This window comes from Colias philodice, chromosome 15 (genome assembly GCF_061535455.1).
Source record: "Colias philodice isolate Cphi_HAF_F1 chromosome 15, ilColPhil1 Martin Lab GWU primary, whole genome shotgun sequence".
Lineage (NCBI taxonomy): Eukaryota > Metazoa > Arthropoda > Insecta > Lepidoptera > Pieridae > Colias > Colias philodice.
Genome location: NC_143100.1, coordinates 8,940,772 through 8,966,485, shown reverse-complemented (window position 1 = coordinate 8,966,485; position 25,714 = coordinate 8,940,772). Strand labels below are relative to the sequence as shown.

The 25,714-nt window shown below is 35.0% G+C and overlaps 2 protein-coding genes across 3 annotated transcripts in view; one reads left to right on the top strand and one right to left on the bottom strand.

Annotated features, from left to right (window-relative positions):
• Pi3K68D (phosphatidylinositol-4-phosphate 3-kinase catalytic subunit Pi3K68D) overlaps window positions 1-25,714 on the bottom strand; it is a 40,780-nt gene that overhangs the window by 10,043 nt on the left and 5,023 nt on the right. For both annotated transcript variants that reach the window (XM_089703744.1, XM_089703745.1), the window contains exons 6-29: window positions 25,515-25,711; window positions 25,107-25,197; window positions 24,528-24,671; window positions 24,246-24,334; window positions 23,713-23,950; window positions 22,831-23,003; window positions 21,849-22,056; window positions 20,551-20,755; window positions 20,030-20,236; window positions 19,576-19,694; window positions 18,722-18,891; window positions 12,405-12,571; window positions 11,926-12,059; window positions 11,713-11,801; window positions 11,364-11,537; window positions 10,444-10,601; window positions 10,130-10,217; window positions 9,862-9,991; window positions 9,094-9,249; window positions 8,397-8,547; window positions 7,504-7,660; window positions 7,000-7,133; window positions 6,469-6,576; window positions 5,951-6,151 (exon numbers count right to left, since the gene is read on the bottom strand). In XM_089703744.1, coding sequence (XP_089559870.1) covers window positions 5,951-6,151; window positions 6,469-6,576; window positions 7,000-7,133; window positions 7,504-7,660; window positions 8,397-8,547; window positions 9,094-9,249; window positions 9,862-9,991; window positions 10,130-10,217; window positions 10,444-10,601; window positions 11,364-11,537; window positions 11,713-11,801; window positions 11,926-12,059; window positions 12,405-12,571; window positions 18,722-18,891; window positions 19,576-19,694; window positions 20,030-20,236; window positions 20,551-20,755; window positions 21,849-22,056; window positions 22,831-23,003; window positions 23,713-23,950; window positions 24,246-24,334; window positions 24,528-24,671; window positions 25,107-25,197; window positions 25,515-25,711 — 3,688 coding nt within the window. The remainder of the gene's footprint in view (window positions 1-5,950; window positions 6,152-6,468; window positions 6,577-6,999; window positions 7,134-7,503; window positions 7,661-8,396; window positions 8,548-9,093; window positions 9,250-9,861; window positions 9,992-10,129; window positions 10,218-10,443; window positions 10,602-11,363; window positions 11,538-11,712; window positions 11,802-11,925; window positions 12,060-12,404; window positions 12,572-18,721; window positions 18,892-19,575; window positions 19,695-20,029; window positions 20,237-20,550; window positions 20,756-21,848; window positions 22,057-22,830; window positions 23,004-23,712; window positions 23,951-24,245; window positions 24,335-24,527; window positions 24,672-25,106; window positions 25,198-25,514; window positions 25,712-25,714) is intronic.
• On the top strand, window positions 2,943-4,919 carry LOC149482425 (uncharacterized). Its single transcript, XM_089703747.1, has 3 exons — window positions 2,943-3,300; window positions 3,437-3,579; window positions 4,048-4,919. The coding sequence occupies exons 2-3, from the start codon at window positions 3,453-3,455 to the stop codon at window positions 4,854-4,856; spliced, it is 936 nt and encodes a 311-aa protein (XP_089559873.1). The 5' UTR covers window positions 2,943-3,300; window positions 3,437-3,452; the 3' UTR covers window positions 4,857-4,919.

Here is a 25,714-nt window from a genome sequence, read left to right as displayed (position 1 = left end):
TCCTATCTTATAAACTGCGTGCTCCTAAAGTAAAACCTCAAATCCTGTTGCAGAGAAATTTTGCTGGAATGGACCTTGATAGATTGAGTCAGGATGCGTGTAAGATTGACTGGAGTCCTGTGTATGATGCTAACGACGTTAACGAAATGGTAAATGTGTTCAATTCTTTACTGGTGAATTTATATGACCACCATGCACCTGTCAAACGGGTAAAAGTTAAACACTTACCAGCTCCATGGCTAACTGACGACATTAAATCGGTAATAAATTCTAAAAATAAGGCTAAGGCAAAATTAAAATCAAATAACTCACCTGCTAACCGGGACAAATACAATAAGATCCGGAATCACTGCAATACTCTATGTAGAGATGCTCAGCGGCGTCATATCTTTAATTCAGTCGAGGACGGCGACACAGCCAAAGTTTGGAAATTTCTAAAATCTTTAGGAGTTGGTAAACAGCAGCAACTTTCTCTTCCAAATAACACCAATATCGATCTAATGAACCAACATTTCACTAAAAATCTTGTAACCTTCGATTCAAAATTTAAATCACAAACTTTACATAATCTTTCTTCTTATCCAACTCCTAACTATCAACCGTTCCATTTCAGGCAATTCTCCGGTTGTGATGTTAAGAAGAGCATTTCATCGATTTCTTCCAAAGCCGTTGGTGGTGATAGTATTAGCCGTAGTATGATCCTTCCCATCATTGATATCCTTATACCTGTAATTACTTTTATATTAAACTTTTCAATCTCCTCTGGCATATTTCCGGATGCCTGGAAAAATGCGGACGTTCTTCCATTACCTAAAAAAATCCATCCTGCATCCTTTTCCGATTATCGTCCAATCTCCATCCTCCCTTTTTTATCCAAAGCACTTGAACGTTTAGTCCACGAACAGTTAACCCGTTTCCTCAACAAAAACTCCATCTTAAATCCTTGTCAATCTGGCTTCCGTCCTGGACATAGTACGGCTACTGCTCTCACTAAGATCACTGACGATATTCGAGCGGGAATCGATGACAAGCAGCTCACTATTCTTACCTTACTGGATTTCAGTAATGCGTTCAACACTGTCGATTTTGATGTCCTAGTGAGCTTGCTTCGCTCAATTAACATATCCCCAACGGCGATTGCATGGTTTCGAAGTTACTTGTTGGGGCGTCAGCAACGAATCAAAGCTGATAACACCTTCTCAACTTGGTCAAGCATCACTGCTGGCGTTCCACAAGGTGGCGTCCTTTCTCCTCTCCTCTTTTCTATATTTATAAATAATATCACTGTCTCCCTTACTTCGCTCTCACATATGTATGCAGATGATCTCCAGATTTATAGTCGTTCATCTCTTGAAGATTTACCATCTGCCATTCGATTGATGAACAAGGATCTTGCTTCAATAGTAGCTTGGAGTAGATCATATGGCTTAGGAGTCAATCCGTCAAAAACTCAAGCTATTATCATCGGCAGTCCCGCTTTCATTTCAAAGATCGATTGGTCAAGTCTTCCATCTATTACCTTAGACAACACCATCATACCTGTAAGCGATTCGGTTAAAAATCTGGGTGTTATGTTTGATCGTACTTTATCGTGGCACAAACAAGTTAATGAACTGAATAAGAAAGTATTTGCAGCATCACACTCCTTAAGACGTATTCGGAATTTCTTACCCATTCCAACAAAAATTTCTCTTGCACAATCCCTCCTTCTTCCCATCCTCGATTATGCCGACATTTGCTATCCAGACCTTACCGAATTACAATTAGACAAACTCGAACGGCTACAAAATGTATGTATACGGTTCGTATTTGGCCTCCGCAAGTATGATCACGTCACAGAGTATCGTAACAGGCTGAAGTGGTTACCTATACGTCTACGTCGTAACATGCATATCCTAACATCATTGTACAAAATCCTTTTCTATCCCCAATCCCCTGTTTACCTTAAGGAAAAATTTGAATTCCGTTCGAATGTCGAGTTAAATCTGCGATGCACTGGCAACCTGCTATTGAAAATCCCTCCCCACAAATCCAAATGTTACCACAAATCCTTCCATGTACAGTCCATACTCCTTTGGAATGCTCTACCAATAGAAATCAGACGTGCGAAATCGCTAAATATATTTAAAAATTTAATTTTCAATCATTTCTCCTCCCAGATAAATAGTTAGTATTTTCACTGTATTTGTTTATTTTTATTTATTTTTTTGTATATTACATATTATATTATGTATTATTTGTATATTTGTATTAATATATAATTATATATGTATATATATATATATATATAATATATCTATCATGCATATGTATTTTTAAATTATATTCATTATGTATATAATTATGTATTTATAATATAAGTAGTTATTTGGTTTAAATCTATTACAATTAAATTTTCATTACTGCACCACCTATTGTTTTTTTCCCCTTTTTAATTCAAAATCCTACCCATAGGTTGCCTGGTAGAAATCGCTCAGTAGCGATAAGGCCGCCTTTTTGGCTTTATATTATATTGTCTTTTTCTTTTGTTATATTGTCTGTTTTTATTTGGTGCTAAATAAAGTGTATTTATTTATTATTATTATTATTAGTAATGCAATACTAACAATTAATTTAGTTCGAGTTTCATTTTTAGCTATCGATAAAAGTGGTCGATGTCAAACGTTAAATATATCTATTCTCTGGTCACTTAAAACGAATATATGTACATTATTAAATGAAGTAAGGCCAAGTTTAATAATATACAACAATATTAATACAAAACATTTGGCTCAGAAATACAAATATGATCAATGACCTTTAAAACAGTAATTATAACAATGATTAATTAATACTTTACGCAGCAGCAAGAAACAAACTGTTAGATATGAATCTTCGAATTAATAAATTCCCGCTAACCTTTGAATAGGCAATTTAAAACAATGGCGCAACGAAAACAACCTAAAATAGAAGTAAAACGTAGTGAAGGCAATTTAATTTATACAGTTTATTACAAGAATGTACAAAACGGCAATGCTTTACGAAATTCGAAACGGTTTTCATAACTACTTATTACCATAATATTGAGTCGTTTACAAACAAGTACACATCGCCTAGGCATACTTTGAAATACAACTATCCTGAATAATGTGTATGATAAGACGTTTATTATGCATCATAGCTGTCACTCATTATCACCATATCTAATCTTAATAAAGAAGTATTGATTCGATTCATTGTAGGACGCGTTGTTGTGAATAAGACCAAATGTGCAGTGCTAGTGAATTGTAAATACATGAGGATCTATAAATAAAAATTGAGGTATGCGAAATATTTGTTTTTCAAATTAGTCTAAACATTTATCATAGGTGTATAATCTACAAAATTATCTTTGACAAGAGATTACGCACTTATGCATGTAAGACTCGTTATCGATTAATTATAATACTATTTACAGTGCTTCTGTGGAGATAATGTTTAAGTTCCGTGGTTTTCGCGCGTCTTTCGATTTCTTAACGGGCAAGCAGCGCCGAGAGAATCATGCAACATCACCTATTTCGATCGGTGGCGCTTATAAAGTAAACAGGGAGGAATATGGAGGTGAGTTTAACATTTATTTCATTATGCCAATAAAAAGACTGGTATTGTAACCCGAGTACCCCATTTAGTACCCAAATTCCCGAAATTCGTCCACTAATCTCAAGATTATTAAAGTACATTATCAGAGACTAATAGATTTCAAAGTAATAATGTTATTTTTGTAGCATTTATCAATTGTGATTAACTTGCTCGGAAACGTAGCGTTATTTTATATTTATGGCATACAAATGATATCACCGCAAATCACACAAATATATCAAAATCAAGTTTGAATCATTTCAGTATCAACTGCTATATAAATGTTTTATAATCATGTAAAATATTTAACCGTGAATGACACATTTATTTATAAAGTGTCATTTATCTATAAAGTGTGTAAATAGTAGCATTTATGACACTTGAAAAGTTGAATGTTATATGTTTGTAGCACTTGTAAAATATTTGCACTACAGATGCTTTATTTTTCAGGGCATGTCCAGATACAGAGAGTACCTAAGAAAATAGACCCCTCCATGGTACAACTACCGCATTCACAGGCAAAGCAAACTGAGAAATCGAAAAGCACAAGTGATTTGGTTCAATCCACCAATATCGTACAAAAAGCAAGTCGGAGCTCTTATGATATATCTCAAAACTCGAGAGCTTCCAAACGCCTTGCTAAAGAACAAAAAAAGCTGGAGAAACAACGGCTAGCAGAGCAAAAGAAACAGGAAAAAATCGCAGCGAAAGAAAGACAGAAACAAGAAAAACTTGAGCAGGAAAGGATCAAGAAAGAGAATAAAGTGGGACAGAGCAGAGAACAAAGCAGGGAATCAAGGAATTCATCTGATGAAAGAACAATTTCTAGGAAGAAAAGGCACGCTCCGCTACCACCGCAAAACCAATTGACAAACGATCAAGCCTGTAATAGCAAACAAATACACAATAACAATCGAACACACAATGACATACCACGATCGAATGCAACGAATATTCAAAGACAAATACGAACGAACACACTAGAAAGTTCCATAAGCAGAAGCACTGGACCGCCACCGTACGGAGAATATCCAGAAATCATAATAGATGAGGGGAATGGAAATGGAACGTCTGGAGATATAACTTTTGGGAAACCAGTAGATTTCAACAGTAGTTGGAATTTAATATCACAGCATAGAGAAGAAATGAGAAAGCCGACCGCATCGGCTCCTGTAGCCCCGAGGAGGAAAAAAGATCTACAGTACCAAGTTGGTAATTTACAAATTGGTTCATCTGCAGAGAATAATAGCGAAGCTTGAACGTGTAAAAAGTTTATTTTGTATTTAGAAGGATACTAATTAATGCAATTTAATTAATTAAATGTTAAACCACACCACTACCACTAGAAGAATTGCCTTTTGACAGCTCCACGGGTGATACCAGAAGTGATGTCCAAAAGATTATCGATTGTGATACCATTCCGATTATAAATCCAAAATATTATCATATATCGAATCAGGTACGTAAATAATAATTACAACGTAAACGTACTAATAAGATATGTAATAATAAGACCACATATCTGTGCATTTTATGTTAAAACATGTTAAAACTAAACTAAACCAATATTCTATTATTTATTGGTTTCTATCTTACAATTGGGTTGTCTTTATGTTTAAATTACATAACATAATAGAAGTTTTTCTGCATCGGACATATTTTACAGAGTATTTCTATCGATTATTATAATTTATCGACCCATCATTGCTTAATTCTGTGTAGACATCACTAAGTGGGCGGGGCCTGTCCATGAAGTACAATAATTATTTGTATGACATTTTAACATAGACAATACAATCCTTCATAGGCGTGAAGCTGTCAAAAAGCAAATAATATAATGGACGGCGTATAAGGAAAATGATAATTCTGAAATAAGAAAAAAATCCTGAGATTTGTATCTGTATACTAAAGATTAAGCTGTAAATATTCAAAAGTTAAATAAAAAGTTCTTTATATTGATTTTTGATAGATTTTTTAATTAGTTACTAGAAAATTTAAACCGTAAGCAACTAAAAATATGCAAGTATTTAAAATTAATTTGTTATTCTTAATCCATAATTTTAATTAATTAATAAAATGTGAGATTTACAAAAAGCTAAGAATTTCTTACATTCTCTTAGAATTGTGTTTTGAATATTGAATAATATTTAATATAGTATTTGTTTTAACTGACGCCCGAAAAGCTTTTCAATTTCCATGAGTACCATTTTTTGCGAGCTGACCAATATTTAACTAGCGTGGACGGTGCACACGTAGCGCGTACACGTAGGGCTACCCCGGGTTGTAGTGCTTCTCGTAGCCGATGCACGCGCGCTACGGAGTTTATTTGCTACGTGATAGAACGCTTACTAACCTGTGCACTTTAGCTAGTGGGAAGTGCAGGCATATCTTCTGATACAGCTCCGTGAAGTGTTTGTAGGAACGGTACACGATCGCGGGTGTAGCCTGCCCGAGCCGGTGCACACGTAGCGCGTACACGTAGTGCTTCTCCGGGTCGTAGCGCTTTTCGTAGCTGAGGCACTCTACGCGAATTATGCGGCCCTCTTGCGACATGCTGCAATGGGGGAATAGTTGTAGTGTTGTCTTTGTAATAGATGAAAAAAAAACAATTACTGCGTTTTATAGATGAGGCAATCTATAGGACACAATATTGCAACATGCAATGTATACAATTAAATTAACAAAAAAATAATATAAAAATAAGTGGTGAATACGAAAAATTTTAATTACACGAATGTACAATATTTCGAAGACATATTATGCCCTGCCTATTTTTTCAATAAGCATCTATTACTCAGGTAATTATTATTATATTTTTATTTTTATTAACGCTTTATGGACGATTCTGTAACGTATGAAGCAAATACTTACGTATAAGTTCTCGGCATGAAAGATAGTAACTCAGAAGAACTGCTGTTTTGATCTCCACTCGCTCGTAACTGCGCCAGGTTGTGTAGGAAGAAGTTGATCGGTGTAAATCTAAACAACAATTTTATTATCAAATACTTTTTATCAAGAAACAAGGATAGATATTCATTGCAAAACAAAATATTAATAATTCACTATTAAACGTTATCGAGTCCATTATTTTTTTACACTAAAAGCGAGTTACAAACAAAACTGCGTATACGGGATAATCGCACGCACACAGCCCGTCGTGTTCGCGTGTGGCGAGCTCCGTACCGTACTTCACGTCACCGGTAGCTTTATAGATTGTACTTGCTTTGCTGTGTATAATTTTTTTGTCCACTCACCAAGCTGCTGCGGCCAAGGCGTAAGATTGGGTATTCACTAGTGACTAGAGCATTATCTCGAACATTCCTATGTAATTTAGCGTTCTCACGAGCTCAACATTTGGCGATGCTCGATGTTTTCGATTACATTTCGTCACAATACACTCACTTGCTCTTGAGCGACGAGTGTATGAGCCTCGCGAACGCCGCGGCTGCTTCTGCGTTGGTCGCGGCGGGAAGTAGTGCACTGCGCACGTAGTTCACTGCCGCACTTGTTACACCCGACACTCCTGACATCGCCATCTAAATAAAGCAATAAATTATATAATATTATTTCGGAAACAAACTTCAACATTCAATATACAACTTCAGAAGTAGAAAGCCCGTTAAACAAAAACTTTCGCAAAATTACAAAAAGTGGAATAAAAAACATCGTAAATATGTACATATACATATAAGGATCCTAATACATTAAATAGATCTTTTAAATAAAATAGAGGTTTCTGAATAAATTTTTTAAGCTAAAGAAGTAGTAAACGAGACATGCATTTTAAAACGTATACGAAAAATATACGGCCACATTTTCAAAAAACTTCAAATTTCCAAATTTTGTAGTCCAAGCGAGCGGAACCGCGGGTGGAAACCTAGTACAGCATAGACCAGTAGTTCTCACCAGCGCAAACAAATCCAGTATATGGTCGTGATGCGCCCGCACCACGTTGAAGGCCATGCAGCACAGCTCCACGAAGTGCTGGAAGCGCTGTGTGGGCCGGTCGCCCCCGTTGATCACGTACGCCATGTCGTGGGTCAGCACGAATGGGGCACGGTCGCTGTACGAACATATTATTGAAGTGAAACTTCTTTTGAAGTGAAACTTCTTTTTTTGAAGAAGTTGGAAAAAAATTTAGTGTAACATTTTTTCGTTACGCGCCATCTTGTTTTATCCCTACCACGCGTGATTGACGTATTTCTGTAAAGTTGCATATAGTACCCAAATAAATTATTTTTTGAAAAATAAGGTCATAAAGAAGTTTCACTTCTTACGTGTACATACACTAGAACACGCACACATTTTTTTTATTACTAGCGGTCCGCCCCGGCTTCGCCCGTGGTACCTACATGTTTAAACTATCCTATCTCTCAAGTTGGATGGAACTGTACATGGTGTGCGAATTTTATTATAATCGGTTAAGTGGTTTAGGAGTCCATTGAGGACAAACATTGTGACACGAGATTTATATATTATATTAAGATTATAAAAACATAAAAAAAAACTGAGATTTATGGACCATAAAAGCGCCTTAACTAGTCGATTATGATGGCTAATTTTATGAAAGGGTAGGAAATGTTACTAAGAGCCAAAATTTAGAATTATTAGCTTGCATATTTACTAGGTTTATTACAAATTTTTATTTTACCAAAAAAGTTATTTTATCGGATGTAACTATATACATCCGATAAAATAACTTTTTATTTATATTATTTTGCACGCTCTACGTCAACGTAAAACGGGTTGACAGATATGTTCTCAGAAAAATCAAATTTGAAAGATCAAATAATTCTTACCGTTTAAAGTTACCAAACATCTGAGCGTCGCCGAGAAACTTCCCAAAGTCGATGTGAAAGAGATGGCCAGATGTCTTTAACATAATATTGTCGTTGTGTCGATCGCAAATACCCAACAGATATGTAGCAACACTGTAGCCAGCACATGATGCTAGAAATTAAAAATATACTCGAATTACATAACATTTTTACATCCCATTTTTGAACCTTTGACATAAGAAGTAGTTACATTACTATCATTCCATTCAATCGTTTAATAACAAAGTCGTAAACATAATTATTGCATAATGAATAACCTGTCTGGAAACGATTTTGCGGATTTTTGTGAGTATCGAAAAGATCTCACAGCAAAATTCTTTTTATTACGTATCACAGCACAAAATACTTTCTATTTGCTCTATAATCTTTAACTCATCATCACAATCTATGAATGACTCATCCATACTAATATTATAAATGCGAAAGTAAATCTGTCTGTCTGATACTCAATCACGCCTAAACTACTGAACCAATTTTCATGAAATTTGGTATGGAGATATTTTGATACCCGAGAAGCACATAGGCTACTTTTTACCCCGGGACATAGGATAGGTTTTATCCCGGAAATCCCACGGGAACTATGCGGGTTATTTTTTGACTGCGCGGGCGAAGCCGGGGGCGGAAAGCTAGTACGTTATATTCATAAAAAAATACATACCAGTAAAATTATCTCTAGCTCGTTGATACTCCAACTCTGATGGGTTGTGTTTCGCCAGCCATTCTGCTATCGGCTTGTCTTTGAACGAGCCTGTCAGACCCCACTCCGTTTGAATTGCTCTGAGCGTTTCCGCTTCCGATACTATTTCTATCATACCTGGAAAGTTTAATAAAATGTTATTGATATAAATATGAAAATAATTTTGGTAGATGTAACGTTATGTTAGTCTTAATACATATATATAAATCTCGTGTCACAATGTTTGTCCTCAATGGACTCCTAAACCACTTAACCTATTATAATAAAATTCGCACACCATGTGTAGTTCGATCCAACTTGAGAGATTGGATAGTTTAAACATGTAGGTACCACGGGCGAAGCCGGGGCGGACCGCTAGTATTTACTTCCAAATGGAATTTAATACAAAATCGTTATCTTACAATTCGTTAATAATTATTACAGAAGATAACAACTAAATCAAAACAACTGAAAATGTAATACTTGTCTTCCAGTTCAGACCGTTATAAATACTATCTTTTCCCGAAAAATATAAATTATAAAATACATACTGTCTTACCACAAAAAACTTTAGAAAGGGTTTAACTTTAAGGTTTTGTCGTATTTCACATAGACAACTATTAAAGTGACAGATCCCTGTTTTAAAGTTAGACTGTGTTTAAATTGTTTTGTGGTAAGAGCAATAGTTTTGGAAGACTAGTCATTTTAGCAGTAAGAATTATTATCTCGCCATATTTAACGGTAACAAACCTCTTTTATTACTCGTAGGCAGCGCTTGGAAGGTGACAATGCGTAGATCTAATCCAGCCTTCAACCACAGACTGTCCATTACTTTAATAACTTGTAACACCAATGCATCTTGTCTTAAATCATCGCCTACCTATAATAATATACAATATATAAAAAAAGTTGAAAACAAAATACAAAAATTTGAAGCAAAAAATAATATTTATCGATCCGTATTTGTCTTCAATGAATGGAATATTGAACAAATATAAAATTACACTGAAATACAAACCTTAAACATAGCCGGTACCACGGCGTTGTCTACACCAATAAAGTTTATTTTTAAAGGTAATGTATTCGACGAGAAGTATGAACATGATCTGGAAAAAAAACAAATTCATAATATAATAAGCCATTTTTGTAGATTTTTTATTCAGTAAAAGGTTTGCCACTATCTAAGCCTTTGTGTCAGAGTTTTACTATGTTTTAAATGAAAAAAATATGCAACAGGAAAGAATAAACCAGATGAGAATAAGGCGGATTTTTTTCGCTATTTGGAAAAATAATTCTTAAATTAAAACAAAAAAAAAATCTAAAACATCTTACTTGATATCAATATCATGCACATATCGATGCAACGCGAACGGCAACGCGGAAGGCTGTCGCCGCAAGCACGCAGCTAGTTTCTCCCCACCCATGTATAGAGCTCGCTGTCGTAAGTTTTCTTTCGCACATTTTACCGACATCGCCACTTCGGATACATTCTGTAAAGTCATTATTAATAATATTTTATTTGCAAAAAAATGCTATGTGACAATTTTATGATGACAACTTATTATCAAACTTAAACCATGGACAAGGTTAACTTGTTATCACCATTTTTAAAGTACAGATTACAATCGACTTTATTCCCAACTACACAAGGTGCACATTACCTTAACGAGCACCTGCTGCCCCACTACCGAATCAACCACTATCATAGTCGACCTTATTTCCAAGTAAACAAGGTCTATATAACCTATTCGATCCTTAACACAAGACCCATAGAATATTCAACACTATTCCCTAGATCATAAGTTGCAGTGCACGTAACAACAGGCGGTATCGGTCCGCACCCACTGCACTAGATTCGAGCTCACCACTCCACATATTATAATCGACCTTATTTACTTATACCACAAGACGCACATTACCTCAACCAGCACCTGTTGCCGCAGCAGCATGTCTCGTAGCGCGGTGCTAGCGAACACATTTCACATACACAGAACATATTCAACCCTAATGACTAGTCTACAAGGTGCACATTACCTTAACCAGCACCTGATGCCGCAGCAATGTATCACGCAGCGTGCCACCGGTACCGAGTCACATATTATTATAATCAACCTTATTCCCAAGGCAATAAGGTGCACAATACCTTAACGAGTACCTGTTGCCGCAGCAGAGTATCACGCAGCGTGCCACCGGTACCGAACCACATATTATTATAATCAACCTTATTCCCAAGCCAATAAGGTGCACAATACCTTGACGAGCACCTGTTGCCGCAGCAGAGTATCACGCAGAGCAGCTCCAGCTGCCGCAAGCAGAGCACGTAACAACAGCCTATAGCGGCCCGCACCCACCGCACTGGCATCGAGATCACCACTTTCAGTGCCGTTCTCTTCTAGCGTAATGCCGAGGAACTCATCGTTTGGCCCCTGCAATTTAAATTGAAAAAGAACTGCAAAATTTACTGACTAGTTAACTGTTATGAGATGAGGGCATAAAAAAATATATAACAAAAAAAACGTTTTCAAGACAAATAAAATATATGACAATAATCTTATTACTTAAAATATAAATTTAAAGAAGTATTTAAGAAATGTTTTTTACCTGTGGTACATTAGGCAAGGAATGCACTAAAAGCCAAAACAGTTTGTGCGCAACTGCTGGAGAACTTAGCGCTCTTGACAGCAACACCTCTGAAAATATATGAGTTGATATTTTTAAAATATCTCATAGCACACGAAGAAAGAGATCAATTATTGTCAAAATAATTAAGACAATTCTAAAAATTAAAATGATATACTAAATAATTATTATTACCAGCCAAAGCACTACACTCATAAGTCTCATAGCGCAGTGCTTGCGCTAACTGCGGCAAAACCCGCATAAGTTCGTCATCAGACATGTCTCGTACCATTTCACTGCCTAGCTTGCGAACCGCTAAATCTGGGAAACTGTAAAATCTTTTATTAAGAGGATGATCAACACATTATATAAGTAAACAAAATTTTATGAAATGAGTTTTTAGGGCTTGTCACATAGCATTCAAATGCTTTATTATGAAAGAGTAGAATAAATTCGATTGCACTGGCGGGTGGCCGAGATGTCAGGCCTCGTGATTGATTTAATTTTATTCTTGAAAAAAAATTTTTATTTTTTTATTTTTGACATAAAAAATTAACATCTTTGTAATTTTTCTCTGTTTATTGACACATTTTTAGACATTCCGAATATAAATTGAAAAAAAAAAGCCTATATGAAATAAAGAGTTTTGCGTATAAGTTTAAAATGCAAAGTACCAGGGCAGCAGCAAATGCATGGCGTTCAACGGCGACGGTTTCTCCCACAACTGTAGCAGCGATACAAGTTGTTGTCGATGTTCGCCGTACCAATTTGTAGCCGCTAGAAGTACTAGCGGCATCGCTCCGGGAAGCTCCACTAGGTATTGCCGTTTCTCCCATAGGATCTGTGGAGAATTTTAATAAGTTCCTTTAGTTTTTAAGACAAAGTTCTTCAAAGGAGAAAGGGAAATAGACAAATTCTATGGAAACATCAAGGGAAATATTAATCTATGTATGATGACGATTCAAAAGTGCTTATAAAGGATTCTAGTTAAGGTGATTGCAACGATCTGTTCCCAGCCAATATCCCGCTAGATGGCGCTGAATTCTACATTTCTAGTTTATTTGAGTTTTTGCGTAATTGGAATAGTCATCAAACCTAGGAATAGTCATGGCGGTTACTGAATATTATATTTTATTGAAATATGTTATATCATTGCCTTAAAATCCACCCAATTCGGTAAAATTATGCGTTTTAACATCTGTCATTGCATACAGGGTCGTTTACACACACAGACGTATACAAAAATGATAAAGATTTAACTCTAGATGGCGTGAATGTAAAGCGCGTCACACACGGTGAAGATACTACCTATAATATTTTATCTAATCTAGTAATATTTTATATTACAGTATCTTAAGGTATCCGGTATCAGCGTTCTGACCATCATTTTTCTTTTTTCGCTGTAGAACCGCCATCCTGTTACAAATGACCCACAAAGGAGAATGACCACGGGTGGTATCGGTAAAATTTTAGTTGTGCCACGTATTCGTTATATTGTTAATTCCTATTTGTATTTATAATGATCATATGTATCAATATTAAGTCTTAATTAAACCGGATAAATTGAAATAATAGTAAAAGTAAAAGTTTTTCTTTTGAAACATGTATGAACTTTCGCATTAGTAGGAAGTAGGATTGTTATAAAAATAAAAGTTATATTTGTTGGCGTAAACTATTTTATTGTAATTTTGGGAAATAAATAATGTCAAAATTGATTACCTACAATAAAACGCAGTTTTATTTTATTACCTACATTACACTATTGTTTTTTTTTTATCAAAACATGTATTTGAAGTAGCAAATATGATATTATGCTGATCCAAGCATTTTCACTCAAAACTAATATCACTAATGATTTGTAAAAGTAAATTATTTCAAAATACATTTCATAACCAACAAGTAAGAATAATTATTCATACAACAACAAATCAAAAACACTATTTACTATGGAAAAAAAACCAGGAAGGTGAAAAACATATTTACGATTTCGATGCACTCGACTTTTAGTAAAATAATAGGTAAAAATATTATTATGGTTTTGATCACAGACATATCTGTGGTTTTGATTTTAGCTACTAGTATCAGAAAGCTGCGTGTTCAATGCACGTCGGGGTCCCACAACTGTGGAGGAAGGAAGGTAGAATACCTCCATCGAATAAGTGAAGTTTCTCGACATACTCGATTTGCCGGCCGGCCTCAATGAAGATTGTCCGAAAGTTGTATATGTGCTCTGTAACGAAAAAATTTCGCTAGCGCGATTCAGAGTGAGGTGTCGTACAATATACCTAATGAAGTTTTTCATCTTTTTATTTTACTGCAAATACAAAATAAAAATTAAACAATGGTAATGTAAATTCTAAACAAACTACTACCAAAATACAATTAGAACAAAAATCATTTGACTTGTTTATTTCACCCAGAGGCCAGAGGCGGCTCGTGACAAAATTGTATAGGTGTTCACTTGAAATAAAACAACGAAAATACAATAGCGTTCGGGATGATTTATTACTAAAAAATGAGCACCACATTTTATAAATGTCTATAACACTAAAAATTACAAAGTACAGGCTATTTCAAAACGAATTCAATGACTAGGTATCAATAATTAGTAAATCACCGAATTTGCATTCGCGAGCGTAGGTATCCATAGTGTTTGTCACTGACGGTCACTGACCTCTATAACTTATAGTTATAGAGGTCAGTGGTGTTTGTTGTGTAAACATGTATGTATTTGAGTAGTTAGTAGCATATTATATTCTGAATTTCTGATCCATGCCTATTCACTCAAAACTAATAACACTAATGATTTGTAACAGTAAATTATTTCAATAGGTAGGTATTTGAACATTTCCCAACAAGACGTAAGAATAATTATTCGTAGGTATACAAGATACAATAACAAATCTAATACACTATTTATTATTTTATTATTTACTAGCGGTCCGCCCCGGCTTCGCCCGTGGTACATGTTTACGTTTTCTCTCCATAAGAAGTAATAGCTAGAGAGCTAGCGCAAAGCTACCTGTATGTATTTGACCAGACCTGGATTTTTGTGTGTTGATTCCCCTATACCTACTATACATGAGATGAGGAGTCACTAAGCCCAGAGTGGTGGACGGGGCGCGCGCTTAGGTAAGACAGGTGGAAATTTTTGGCGAACTTTGAAACCATTTGACCACGTCTGCCATTTTGATATTTGAAAATAGATTATTATTACTATCGGAAAATAACAATGGCAGACCATTATCACGCGGATAACATTCTGGCAGACACTTATGAAAGTGCTGAAAAAAATACAATTTTGAAAGTATTTGACCAGATCTGCCATTCATATATTTTATTTATTAGGGTCTTAAAAACTTATTTTCGAAACGGCAGACATTTTCATTGCGTACAGACTTCAGCAGACAACAAAACTTTACAGACTTCAGCAGTCAACAAGACTTAGCTTCTACATGGTCAGATGTATATATGTATTACGTTCCCTGACCTTACATCAATGATTTACTTTATTAATGTTTTTATGGTCATTTACATTTAATTTTGAAAACTATGGAATAAAATTTATAAATTTGATGATACAAAACTAAATATACATTTGTAAAGAATCTCAAATATAAAGTTGTGTTGCAAATAACAAATCATCATTTAAATATTTGGTTTATTTCTTTATTTAAGAAACAATTAACAATTACAAAACAACATAAAAAAACACGCATGCATTTATTGAAATGTTCATTCATCATCACTATCGTATGGCGTTGTGTGACTCGTCTTCATAATCCATTGAATCGGATTCTGTAAAAGTAAAACGTAAATTATATAATAAAAGAAATGAGTCATTATAAACTTACCTAGTAAGGCAATGCCTTTGATGTCGCACGATGCCGCCGCGCCGCCAGTGTAGGTACTTCTGCTGCTACATGAAAATATGCTAGGGTTGCAACAAATGGGAAATAAAACAATTGTGATTATTACTATTATGATGTAATCATTTATTCATATTATGTACATTCAAAACAATTGCTATTATTAAATCTGATGTAATTATTTTTTCATAAATATATAATTATTATTAATTACATAATATATTGCACTGTGAAATATTTACGTATCACTTTATTTTTGATGTTCTTAATTGTCTTTTATAAAATTTAAGTGACGCATTCGCATTGGGATCAACAATCCGATAAGAAAAGAATGGAGACAACATATACATAGCTTTGATTTCAATTCTACAGATACAAAATATACAATCTATCTAAAATGATACAACGGATGTTTCCTGCGTTTTCTCGTCAAAATACCGAAAACAATCAAACTCTAAAAGAATTATGGTTATTTCGCATCACTCGGTTTATTAGTTTGGTAATAATTATTAAAGGTAGTTACAACCCTAGCCATTGAGTCGAACGGTAGGCAACACAATATCGACTTTGTGCGGGTACATATGGTACATTTCTTCTTGCTGTGAAGCGTAATTATTATTATTAAGATTTTTTAGGCTATTTTGAATCAGCTGTTCTAATTTAATTCTAGAAATTTATTAAAACGTGATTTTTTTAAAAGTATATTATGAGTTTATAAATACCTCAACCAATAGTTATTGTGTCCTATCCTCATTTCTTTATATCTTGGTAGTTAACTAAACCTCAACAACAACATTTACACTGCCACTGCACTAAAACTAAACTAACTAGCTCTCTAGCTATAAGAACCATCCTCGTACTTCAAGGGATATAATAAAAAAAGAATTATCGAAATCGGTTCAGCCGTTCTCGAGTTATGCGCTTACCAACACATTTTGCGATTCATTTTTATATTAGACTAGCGGTCCGCCCCGGCTTCGCCCGTGGTACATGTTTACGTTTTCTCTACATAAGAACCATCCTCGTACTTCAAGGAATATAATAAAAAAAGAATTATCGAAATCGGTTCAGCCGTTCTCGAGTTATGCGCTTACCAACACTGCACATTTTGCGATTCATTTATATATATATACTAGCGGTCCGCCCCGGCTTCGCCCGTGGTACATAATATTTACGTTTTCTCTACATAAAAACCATCCTCGTACTTCAAGGAATATAATAAAAAAAGAATGGTCGAAATCGGTTCAGCCGTTCTCGAGTTATGCGCTTACCAACACATTTTGCGATTCATTTTTATATATAAGAAGATAAGAATAACTATACCTACGATAAATTATACATAATACAATATAGTCTCAAATGCATACTATTGAATTATACTAGTGAAATATTTTATTTGAATCAATAAAATAAAAAAATAAATAAAAAATAATAATAATACAAAAATAAATTCACAACACAAGAAAATCCGCGCGCAAATCATAGCGCGTGACAATGAAATCAAGAACTTTCGAGCCGACGCGGACGACGAAGGAGCCTAACAAAAGTACCTACAATCATAGGCGGCTCGTGACAAAATTGTATGGCCGTGTTCACTTGAAATAAAACAACGAAAATAGGTACCTACAATAGCGTTAGCAGTACAAAAAAAATGAGCACCACATTATAAATGTCTATTTATACACTAAAAATTATAGAGTATTTCAAAACGAATTCAATTATTATTTAGCAATAATTAGAAAATCCCCGAATTTGCATTCGTGATCGTATTCATAGTGTTTGTCTACACTAATATTATAAAGAGGAAAACTTTGTTTGTTTGTTTGATTGTAATGAATAGGCTCATAAACTACTGGACATTTTACCAATGTTTGCAAGTTTGTGATTACTTTGATAGTTTACCGATTTATAATAATTGTATACTTATATCATTGTTTAAAAATATTCAAACACAATATGATATAGGTACTGATTTATCACTGGTTTCAGTGATGAACTGATGAGTCAATGTTAGCCACAATACTAATCACTTTCGTCATACATGTGTATGAACTATGATTGATGTGATTTGCAATGTGGTGAAATTTCATAAAAATCACGGGCCAATTTTTTGTTTTGAATCCCACCGAAAATACATATATTACTAATTGCGTTATTAGAATAATTAATTACTATACCCACGATCAATTATTACAATTTACAATATAGTCTCAAATGCATACTAGAGAAACATTGCAATTTGAATCAATTAAAATGCATAGCATACAAAAATAAATTCACAACACAAGAAATTCCGCGCGCAAATCATAGCGCGTGTCAATGAAATCAAGAATGTAATTTTATATCAAGCCGACGAGCGACGACGCCGAACTAAAGTACCTACAGTACCATTTACCTTCAGTGTACAATACAGTTTACAGACCTACGACGGACGAACAATAATGAGTAATAAATAAAAAAAAACATAGTTTCTAAGGTCATTAGTTTTATTTTATTTTATTGTTATTTTCTTTGAACGATTGGAAATGAAATTACTCAATTTTTACACAGAACTTTGATTTATTAGAATTATGCTCATTATGCATAAGATAACGAACGCGAATGCACGACATCTAGCGCGTCAATGTCTAAACATCGCCTTTCGTTTAGACATTGACGCGCTAGATCTGTAATAAGTATATAGTCTATGCGCTAGATGTCGTGCTTTATGTCGTGTTTCGCTTGGCAAAAGTCACGCACACTACTGTAGAAGTGTCAAATTTTTCCGGTATTTTACTGTTGTTTTTCTAAGTAAATATTGTAAATTATTGATTAAAAAGGTCGAACGCGCACACATTTCATTATAGAGAAGTGATAAAATGATTAGTTTTAAAGAAATAGTGTCTGTGTTAAGTGTTTAGAGGTAATCAAAAATGTATGGAGGGACGGTCGGAACATCAACCTTAAATAAATAAATGTTTGATTTTGAGAAAAATAAGTTTATAAATTGAATTAAATCCGTCTTATAAATAGAGACGGCCTTAATAAAAAATATATACGAATTTTACACACAAAAAACGGGAAATTACGGAACAATAGCTAATGGGACGCAAATTTTCCCATAATAAAAACTTTAATCTCACCTCTCTACACTCAGTAGGCATCCGTTGATAAGCTCCTTGTTCTATAAGATGCAAGAGTTGCGATTGCGTGTGACCGTCCAGGGAATCGAAAGAAGGTAAGTCTTCCACTGCTATGGGCTTCTCTTCCGCTTCTACCCACTTTACACCCAGCCGGTTGTATGAGGGTATTTCTAGAAAATTTATAGACAAATAGTTACTTATATAACGCAGTTTGTAAGTATATATGATAGCATTACTAGACATGCATCTAGTCTGATAGCGCAATAACAGTCTTTAGACATTTAAAATGCATGCGATATATTCTTTTCTTCTATTGTAAAATTATAATAACGTAAAATATAAAAAGGCAGCGTTGTATAAAACATTTATTTAAATTAACACCATATCTCGTGGCAGTTCTAATACGATGACAGTTATGTTCAAATACCATTGTATAATGTATTGTTCATAAGAAAACTCTGCCTAATACACTGGTGGGCAGAGTTTATCATCGGACACTTTTCAATGCGATTGTGAATAAAGTTACTTATTGTACATCTATGTGTTTAATCTAATTTTAAATGTATTCATATTGTTTACTAGCTTTCCGCCCGCGGCTTCGCCCGCGTTTTCAAAGAAAAACCCGCATAGTTCCAGTTCCCGTGGGATTTCCGGGATAAAACCTATCCTATGTGTTAATCCAAGTTACCCTCTATATGTGTGCTAAATTTAATTGTAATCGGTTCAGTAGTATTTGCGTGTTTTTTGCGTTGTTTAACAAACATCCATACATCCATACTTACAAACTTTCGCCTTTATAATAGTAGTAGGATATATAGGTCTAAAAAAAGTACAATTTGTTATCTTTCTCTTACCAATATTAAGTGTAGGGCATGGCAGTGGTGGCGCGTGCGCAGGATGCGGCGCGGGGCCGAGCCGCCGGTCGCACGCACTCGGCCACAGGCTTACTATGTAGCTGCCGGAGGCTAGCATACTGAAACCAGTTTTTTATTTATTTGTATTTCATTGTACACAGTGGGAAAAAAGAAGTTATTTTTATGTACAATTTGCGGCCTTAAAGCTTAAGGTCATTATTTGTACATTATTACAGAAATGGATGTCAAATGAAATAGATGGATAAACACATGAAATAGATGGGGTTTCCGTGATACTGTTGCTTTGGTTTTACAATCATTACATAGTTGTTTCTAGATGTCAGTGATAGATATAAAAAAAAAATTTATTCAATTTCGGTCAGTGCTCCTTGCGTTCCGTGCGCCCGTACTAAGTAGTACTAGTACTTCACGTAGCAACAATTGCCTTACTTACCCATCATAATCAAACATCTGTACCGCCGCCCAACCGAGCTCGTGTTGCTCGAACTGCACATCACCATCAGCTGCACCGTGTTGCCCATCTTCAGTAGGTTCAGTGTTGCTTGCATCATGTTCTTTACGTTCCGTGCGCCCATATAGAGTCAGTACTAAACGCGCTTCCCGTGGGAGCGTGTGGATCGGCATGTCTTCCATGTTTATCCTAGTAATGAAAAAAAATATAAATTGATTTGATCATCATTATGAATTCACACACTTTTCTAAGCCGCTACTGACGTCTAATCAAGTCACATTAAATTAGAGATATATTACAGAAAGGCTGCGTTCAATATTATTGAAAAATTATTAATAAAAATCAATAAATGAATGGAAAATTTAGTTATGTTCTTAGAACATGTTTAAATTAAACTAAAACGTAGAGATATAACAAACATGACAATACATTATAAAAACGTTTTGCCAAACGAAATTACTGGATTTAAAATTATTCGACATATTAATATAAAAAATACATACCATATATCAAATATAATCCTAGGATAGAATCCACCACTTTCAATTCTCGACGTATGCGTTAGATGTAGCGTCTTCAACGGCCTCGTTCCGTAGTATATTTGAGCATGGAACAGAAACTCGTCGTGGTTCCAACACATTGGCAAATTGTGAACTGCCTCGATGCAGAACAGCACCGTTTCGGTTATAGTGTGTGCTGGTACCGCTTCTATTGAAAAAAAAATACAGTTTAAATTACATTGAATAGCTAAAAAAGATCATTGGTAATCAGATTCAGAAACTCATCGAGAAAAAAAGAGCAAAAGAGAAAAATTTCCATAACACAGGAAAATTTCTATACGCCAAGAAAAATTCTATACGTCAGGAAAATTTCTATAAGTCAGGAAATTTTCTATACGTCAGGAAAATTTCCATAACAGAAAAATTTCTATACGTCAGGAAAATTTCTACACGTCAGGAAAATTCTATACGTCAGGAAAATTCTATACGTCAGGAAAATTCTATACGTCAGGAAAATTCTATACGCCAGGAAAATTCTATACGTCAGGAAAATTTCGATACGACAGGAAAATTTCCTAAGACTGGAGAATTGCTATACATCAAGACAAATTCTATACGTCAGGAAAATGTCCATAACACAGGAAAATTTCCATAACAGGAAAATTTCTATACGCCAAGAAAAATTCTATACGTCAGGAAAATTTCTATAAGTCAGGAAAATTTCTATACGTCAGGAAAATTTCCATAACACAGGAAAATTTCTATACGACAAGAAAAATTCTATACGTCAGGAAAATTTCACTTTTTCAGGAAAATTTCTATAAGACAGGAAAATTTGCATGAGTATGTCCGATAAGTTACAATATAGCCCTAACTGAAGCTAAATTTACATTAATGAAAAAACTCACTAGCAGGATGTGGCAGAACTGCAGAAGTAAAGGCGAGTCACATAAATGGAAGTCCAATAAATGCGTTCTCGTATACAATGCTAACAACCCTCGCACTGCATCACGCACACGTGCGCACTGTTGGTCGAACGTACTATTAACGCACAATATGAGCCCTACTGAAGCTAAATTGATAAAAATCTAGAAAAAACTTACTAGCAGGATGTGGCAGAAGTATAGGCGAGTCACATAAACGGAAGTCCAATAAATGCGTTCTCGTATACAATGCTAACAACCCTCGCACTGCATCTCGCACACGTGCGCACTGTTGTTCGAGCGTTTTTCGAACGTACTATTAACGCACAATATGAGCCCTACTGAAGCTAAATTGATAAAAATCTAGAAAAAACTTACTAGCTGGATCTGGCAGTAGTATAGGCGAGTCACGTAAACGGAAGTCCAATAAATGCGTTCTCGTATACAATGCTAACAACCCTCGCACTGCATCACGCACACGTGCACATTGTTGCGCTAGAGTTTCTCGAACGTTCGCTGCGCGTACTGATACTGAACAGTATGGGCCATTGTCCGATTGGATCTCGGGACGCACTGCGCCTGTTACCTGTGACAAATTAAAATAGATCTATAAATCATGGATAAAATTGTGCACATCTGGCTTTCTGCGTCACACAATACCCTTTAACTCAAAGTGAGTAAGTGTTAAAAATGAAATTTCCTAACCTTTTAAGACGTGATTACTTAATTTTCAATCTACAGACAACATTTTCTTTCACATTAGTATGAATAGCACGAGCTTAGCAACAACAAATGTGAAACAAAAAAAAATTAATACTAACATTGACATTGACATATCTAATCAAATAACATTAAATGCACTAAACACTATTCTAAACAAACTATTTTTAACCGACTTCAAAAAAAGTAGGAGGTTCTCTATTCAGCCGATATATTTTTGAAGTGAAACTTCTTTAGCGGCGTTGGGCACTTTTTCTGTAATTGGTATAAAATCTTAAACTCGCGTCAGGGCACGTGACCTGATCGAAAAAGCGTAAGACGGATGGAGAGTTGACAGCTATCCCCTCTCTACTACGCGCGTTTTCACTTCTGCCGGCCCTCCCGGAGTGCAACCCGTCTTTTTTGAAGTGAAAACTTCTTTAGCGGCGTGGGGTATAAAATCTTAAACTCGCGTCAGGACACGTGGCCTGATCGAAAAAGCGTAAGACGGATTTTTTTTTTAGCCCTTATATTCCATGCGTAAGACGGATACCATTCCAAAATATCAAACATGCTCAACGTTAATAATCAAGTTTTCACTTCTGCCGGCACTCCCGGAGTGCAACCCGTCTTTTTTTTATTATTTTTAGTACAAACCGACCTGTGCAGTACAAGCCTGCGCGAACGCATTGAGCGTGTGCGTCACGTGCAGCGTCTCCACGCCGCCCGCGAGCGCACAGATCGCCTTAACCGCCTGGAACACGCCGTTCGGTGAACAGCAGCCTTCTGCGCCTACCACCCCAATGGCGCGAGATAATTCGCCTTCTAGCGTTTCTGTAAATGGCGGTTTTGATTAGGTATTATTGATTTTATCAGCACTATAGCAGAATCTGTTTTAGATTCAGCTATGTATCAAAATTCAGTACATACTTAAAAAGACCACTTAAAGATACCTGGTCTCATAAATAAAATTCCCAATGCAATAATTAATAAATAATTTACAACAAACGACAAAGAAATTAAATTATAGACGCTACATCATTTTTTTCTAGTCAGCTGGCAACGTCCAAGTGTCATTAATATTACGGCACAGAATACATAATAGTAGCTAAACGCTACAGAACGGACACTCTCCGCCTCCCGCCAAAAGTAAACACTTACCTCACCCGGCACGATCATGCTATAAATGGTCCGCATTTTTCTGCAAGGACGATACGCAACGAAGATTGACAACATTAATCAAATTGACTTAAAGTAATTTTATTATTTTGGATTTGTGATTATCGTTTTTCGTAGAAAATAGTTAGATATTGTGCTGTTTACGGATATATTTCATCAGAAAAACGCGAATTTTTTTTTTACGCTAGTCACAAATGTGCCAACCATAAAGCGTTAACACACACATTTGCAGTCTCTACAGTGTGACTGTCAAAAAGATAATTTTGTATGGAGTGTCCGGGGTGTGATTACGGATAAAAGTTTTTATTTTAGTAAAATTTCCAAGATCACACACAATCGCCCACCTACACACTAACAAACTCACCTAACAATATAGACAGGTTGTCGAAACTAAGCGTCTGAGTGGCTCCCTGTACTGGCATTAGATCATCCAATGTCAAATGGGCATCTCTTGCGTCATCAACATCAGTCCTAGCTAGTGAAGTATCCCTCCCTTCATGTAAGCACAAACGCACATCTTTTTCTAGACGAACACATTCACGAATGTAATCGTATTCGCTGAGCGAACTGCCCGGTGTTAGGTACTCTTTAGCACCCCATACCTGATAATAAGGGGATATTTTAGTATCATATTGTCTTTGTACAGTTTTTATAGGATAGAACGTTCTAGAATTCTTACACTTATATCTTCTATAGCATTGTAACTGACAAAAAATGTTAGTGATGTATATTTTTTGCTTGCTAGGCTGACAGATTTTTTTTTATTTTTTACGTTTCAAGTGTTTGATCATATTTGATAGTTAATTTAGTGAATTTTACAATGCATTTAAAGTACACTTCGTGTATTGTAACAGACATTGATAAATCTTTAATTTTAACAAATAATTTTATACTGACCCTTAGCATGTAACCGGACATGTCATCTCTAATATCTTCATCAAGTGAGCAAACCACCGTTAATATAACATGTTCAACAGTAGACTCAACTGAAAAAGATAATATCATATTATTTTAAAATGACAAAAATTAAATTCATCGAAGTCTATTAAAAATATAGCTGTCAAATATCCACTATGGATATTATGTTATTTTATAGAAAATAAAAAAAAATCTCAATTTTTATCCATATTATAATCATTTTACTTTTTATTTAATTTACTATACTTAAAAAACACATACCATCAGAGGTGAAAGTGATAGGTTCATCAGTATGCGAGTTATGGACTAGAATCTTTATACTCGTGTTGGGTGGATATTTGCCGCCCGAACGCGCTGCTATTACATGCCCGGGGTTCGACTTTTCGTCCGTGTATATGAACTTTTCTGAAAATAATATATTAAACATACAGTTAATGATGTATTATTATCAAAAATATCTAAAAAATAGATGTGAAAAAAAAAGGAAGTTCAATAAGTTCCTAAATGTACTTTTTTATAATGAACTACCACCGCAAAAAAAGATGTTTTTTTGACTCATTTGAATAATTATTTTTCCCTTGTATTTGAATAGAGCTGTCATCTCGGATAAATGCAATACTTTTTTTTATAACGACGTAACTTCGGCAGTTCATCGAAATGTAACCGTATCGCTTTAAGATAAAGTTCAATTTGGCATAAACAGCATTTGATAACACTTAAATTCAAATAAAAAATATATAACATGATTAAGTACAACATGTATACTATGTGCTTTATCTACTGTAGTACTTTAACAAAGGTTTTAATAAAAAATAATAATTTATAAATAGAATTACTCACTTCTGACGTCGAGGACCATTTGCAGAAAGGCTTTGTGCTCGCTATCGTAATTCCTAGTTCGTATTTTCTCTATACAGTCGTAGAGTTTATTCTGTAACAAATTAAACGTTACTCATATTATATTTTTTGATAAGACCTTGAAATGAAGTAGATATATGTTTTGTAGTAAAACTTTACATATTTTTTCCCCTAACGCTTCATCAAAAATACGCCGTCAACCTTGATACTATTAATCTTGAAAATAAATATACATATTAAAGTAAATATTTCATACTAAATATACTACGCTGCTAGCAATACTGGCTGCGTTAATATTTGTCCACGGCATAATATATTTTTTTTGTCACTGCATAATATACATTATTTTTTCTTATTCCTATAAATCTCTATATACATATTACAACTCACAGTAGTCTGTCGCTTAGCAACCGCCGGCACGCTGGGTATCGTCTTCGGCGGAGGAGATGGCAACACTGGGCCATCTTTCCGCACTGTACCATATATTGGCGCTTCTCGTAGTTCTGTTTCTCCGTAGAGGAAGTCGAGAGGATCGTAGTCCTCGTACACGCTGCGTACGCTTGAGTTCTCGCTACCTACTGCGTACTCTG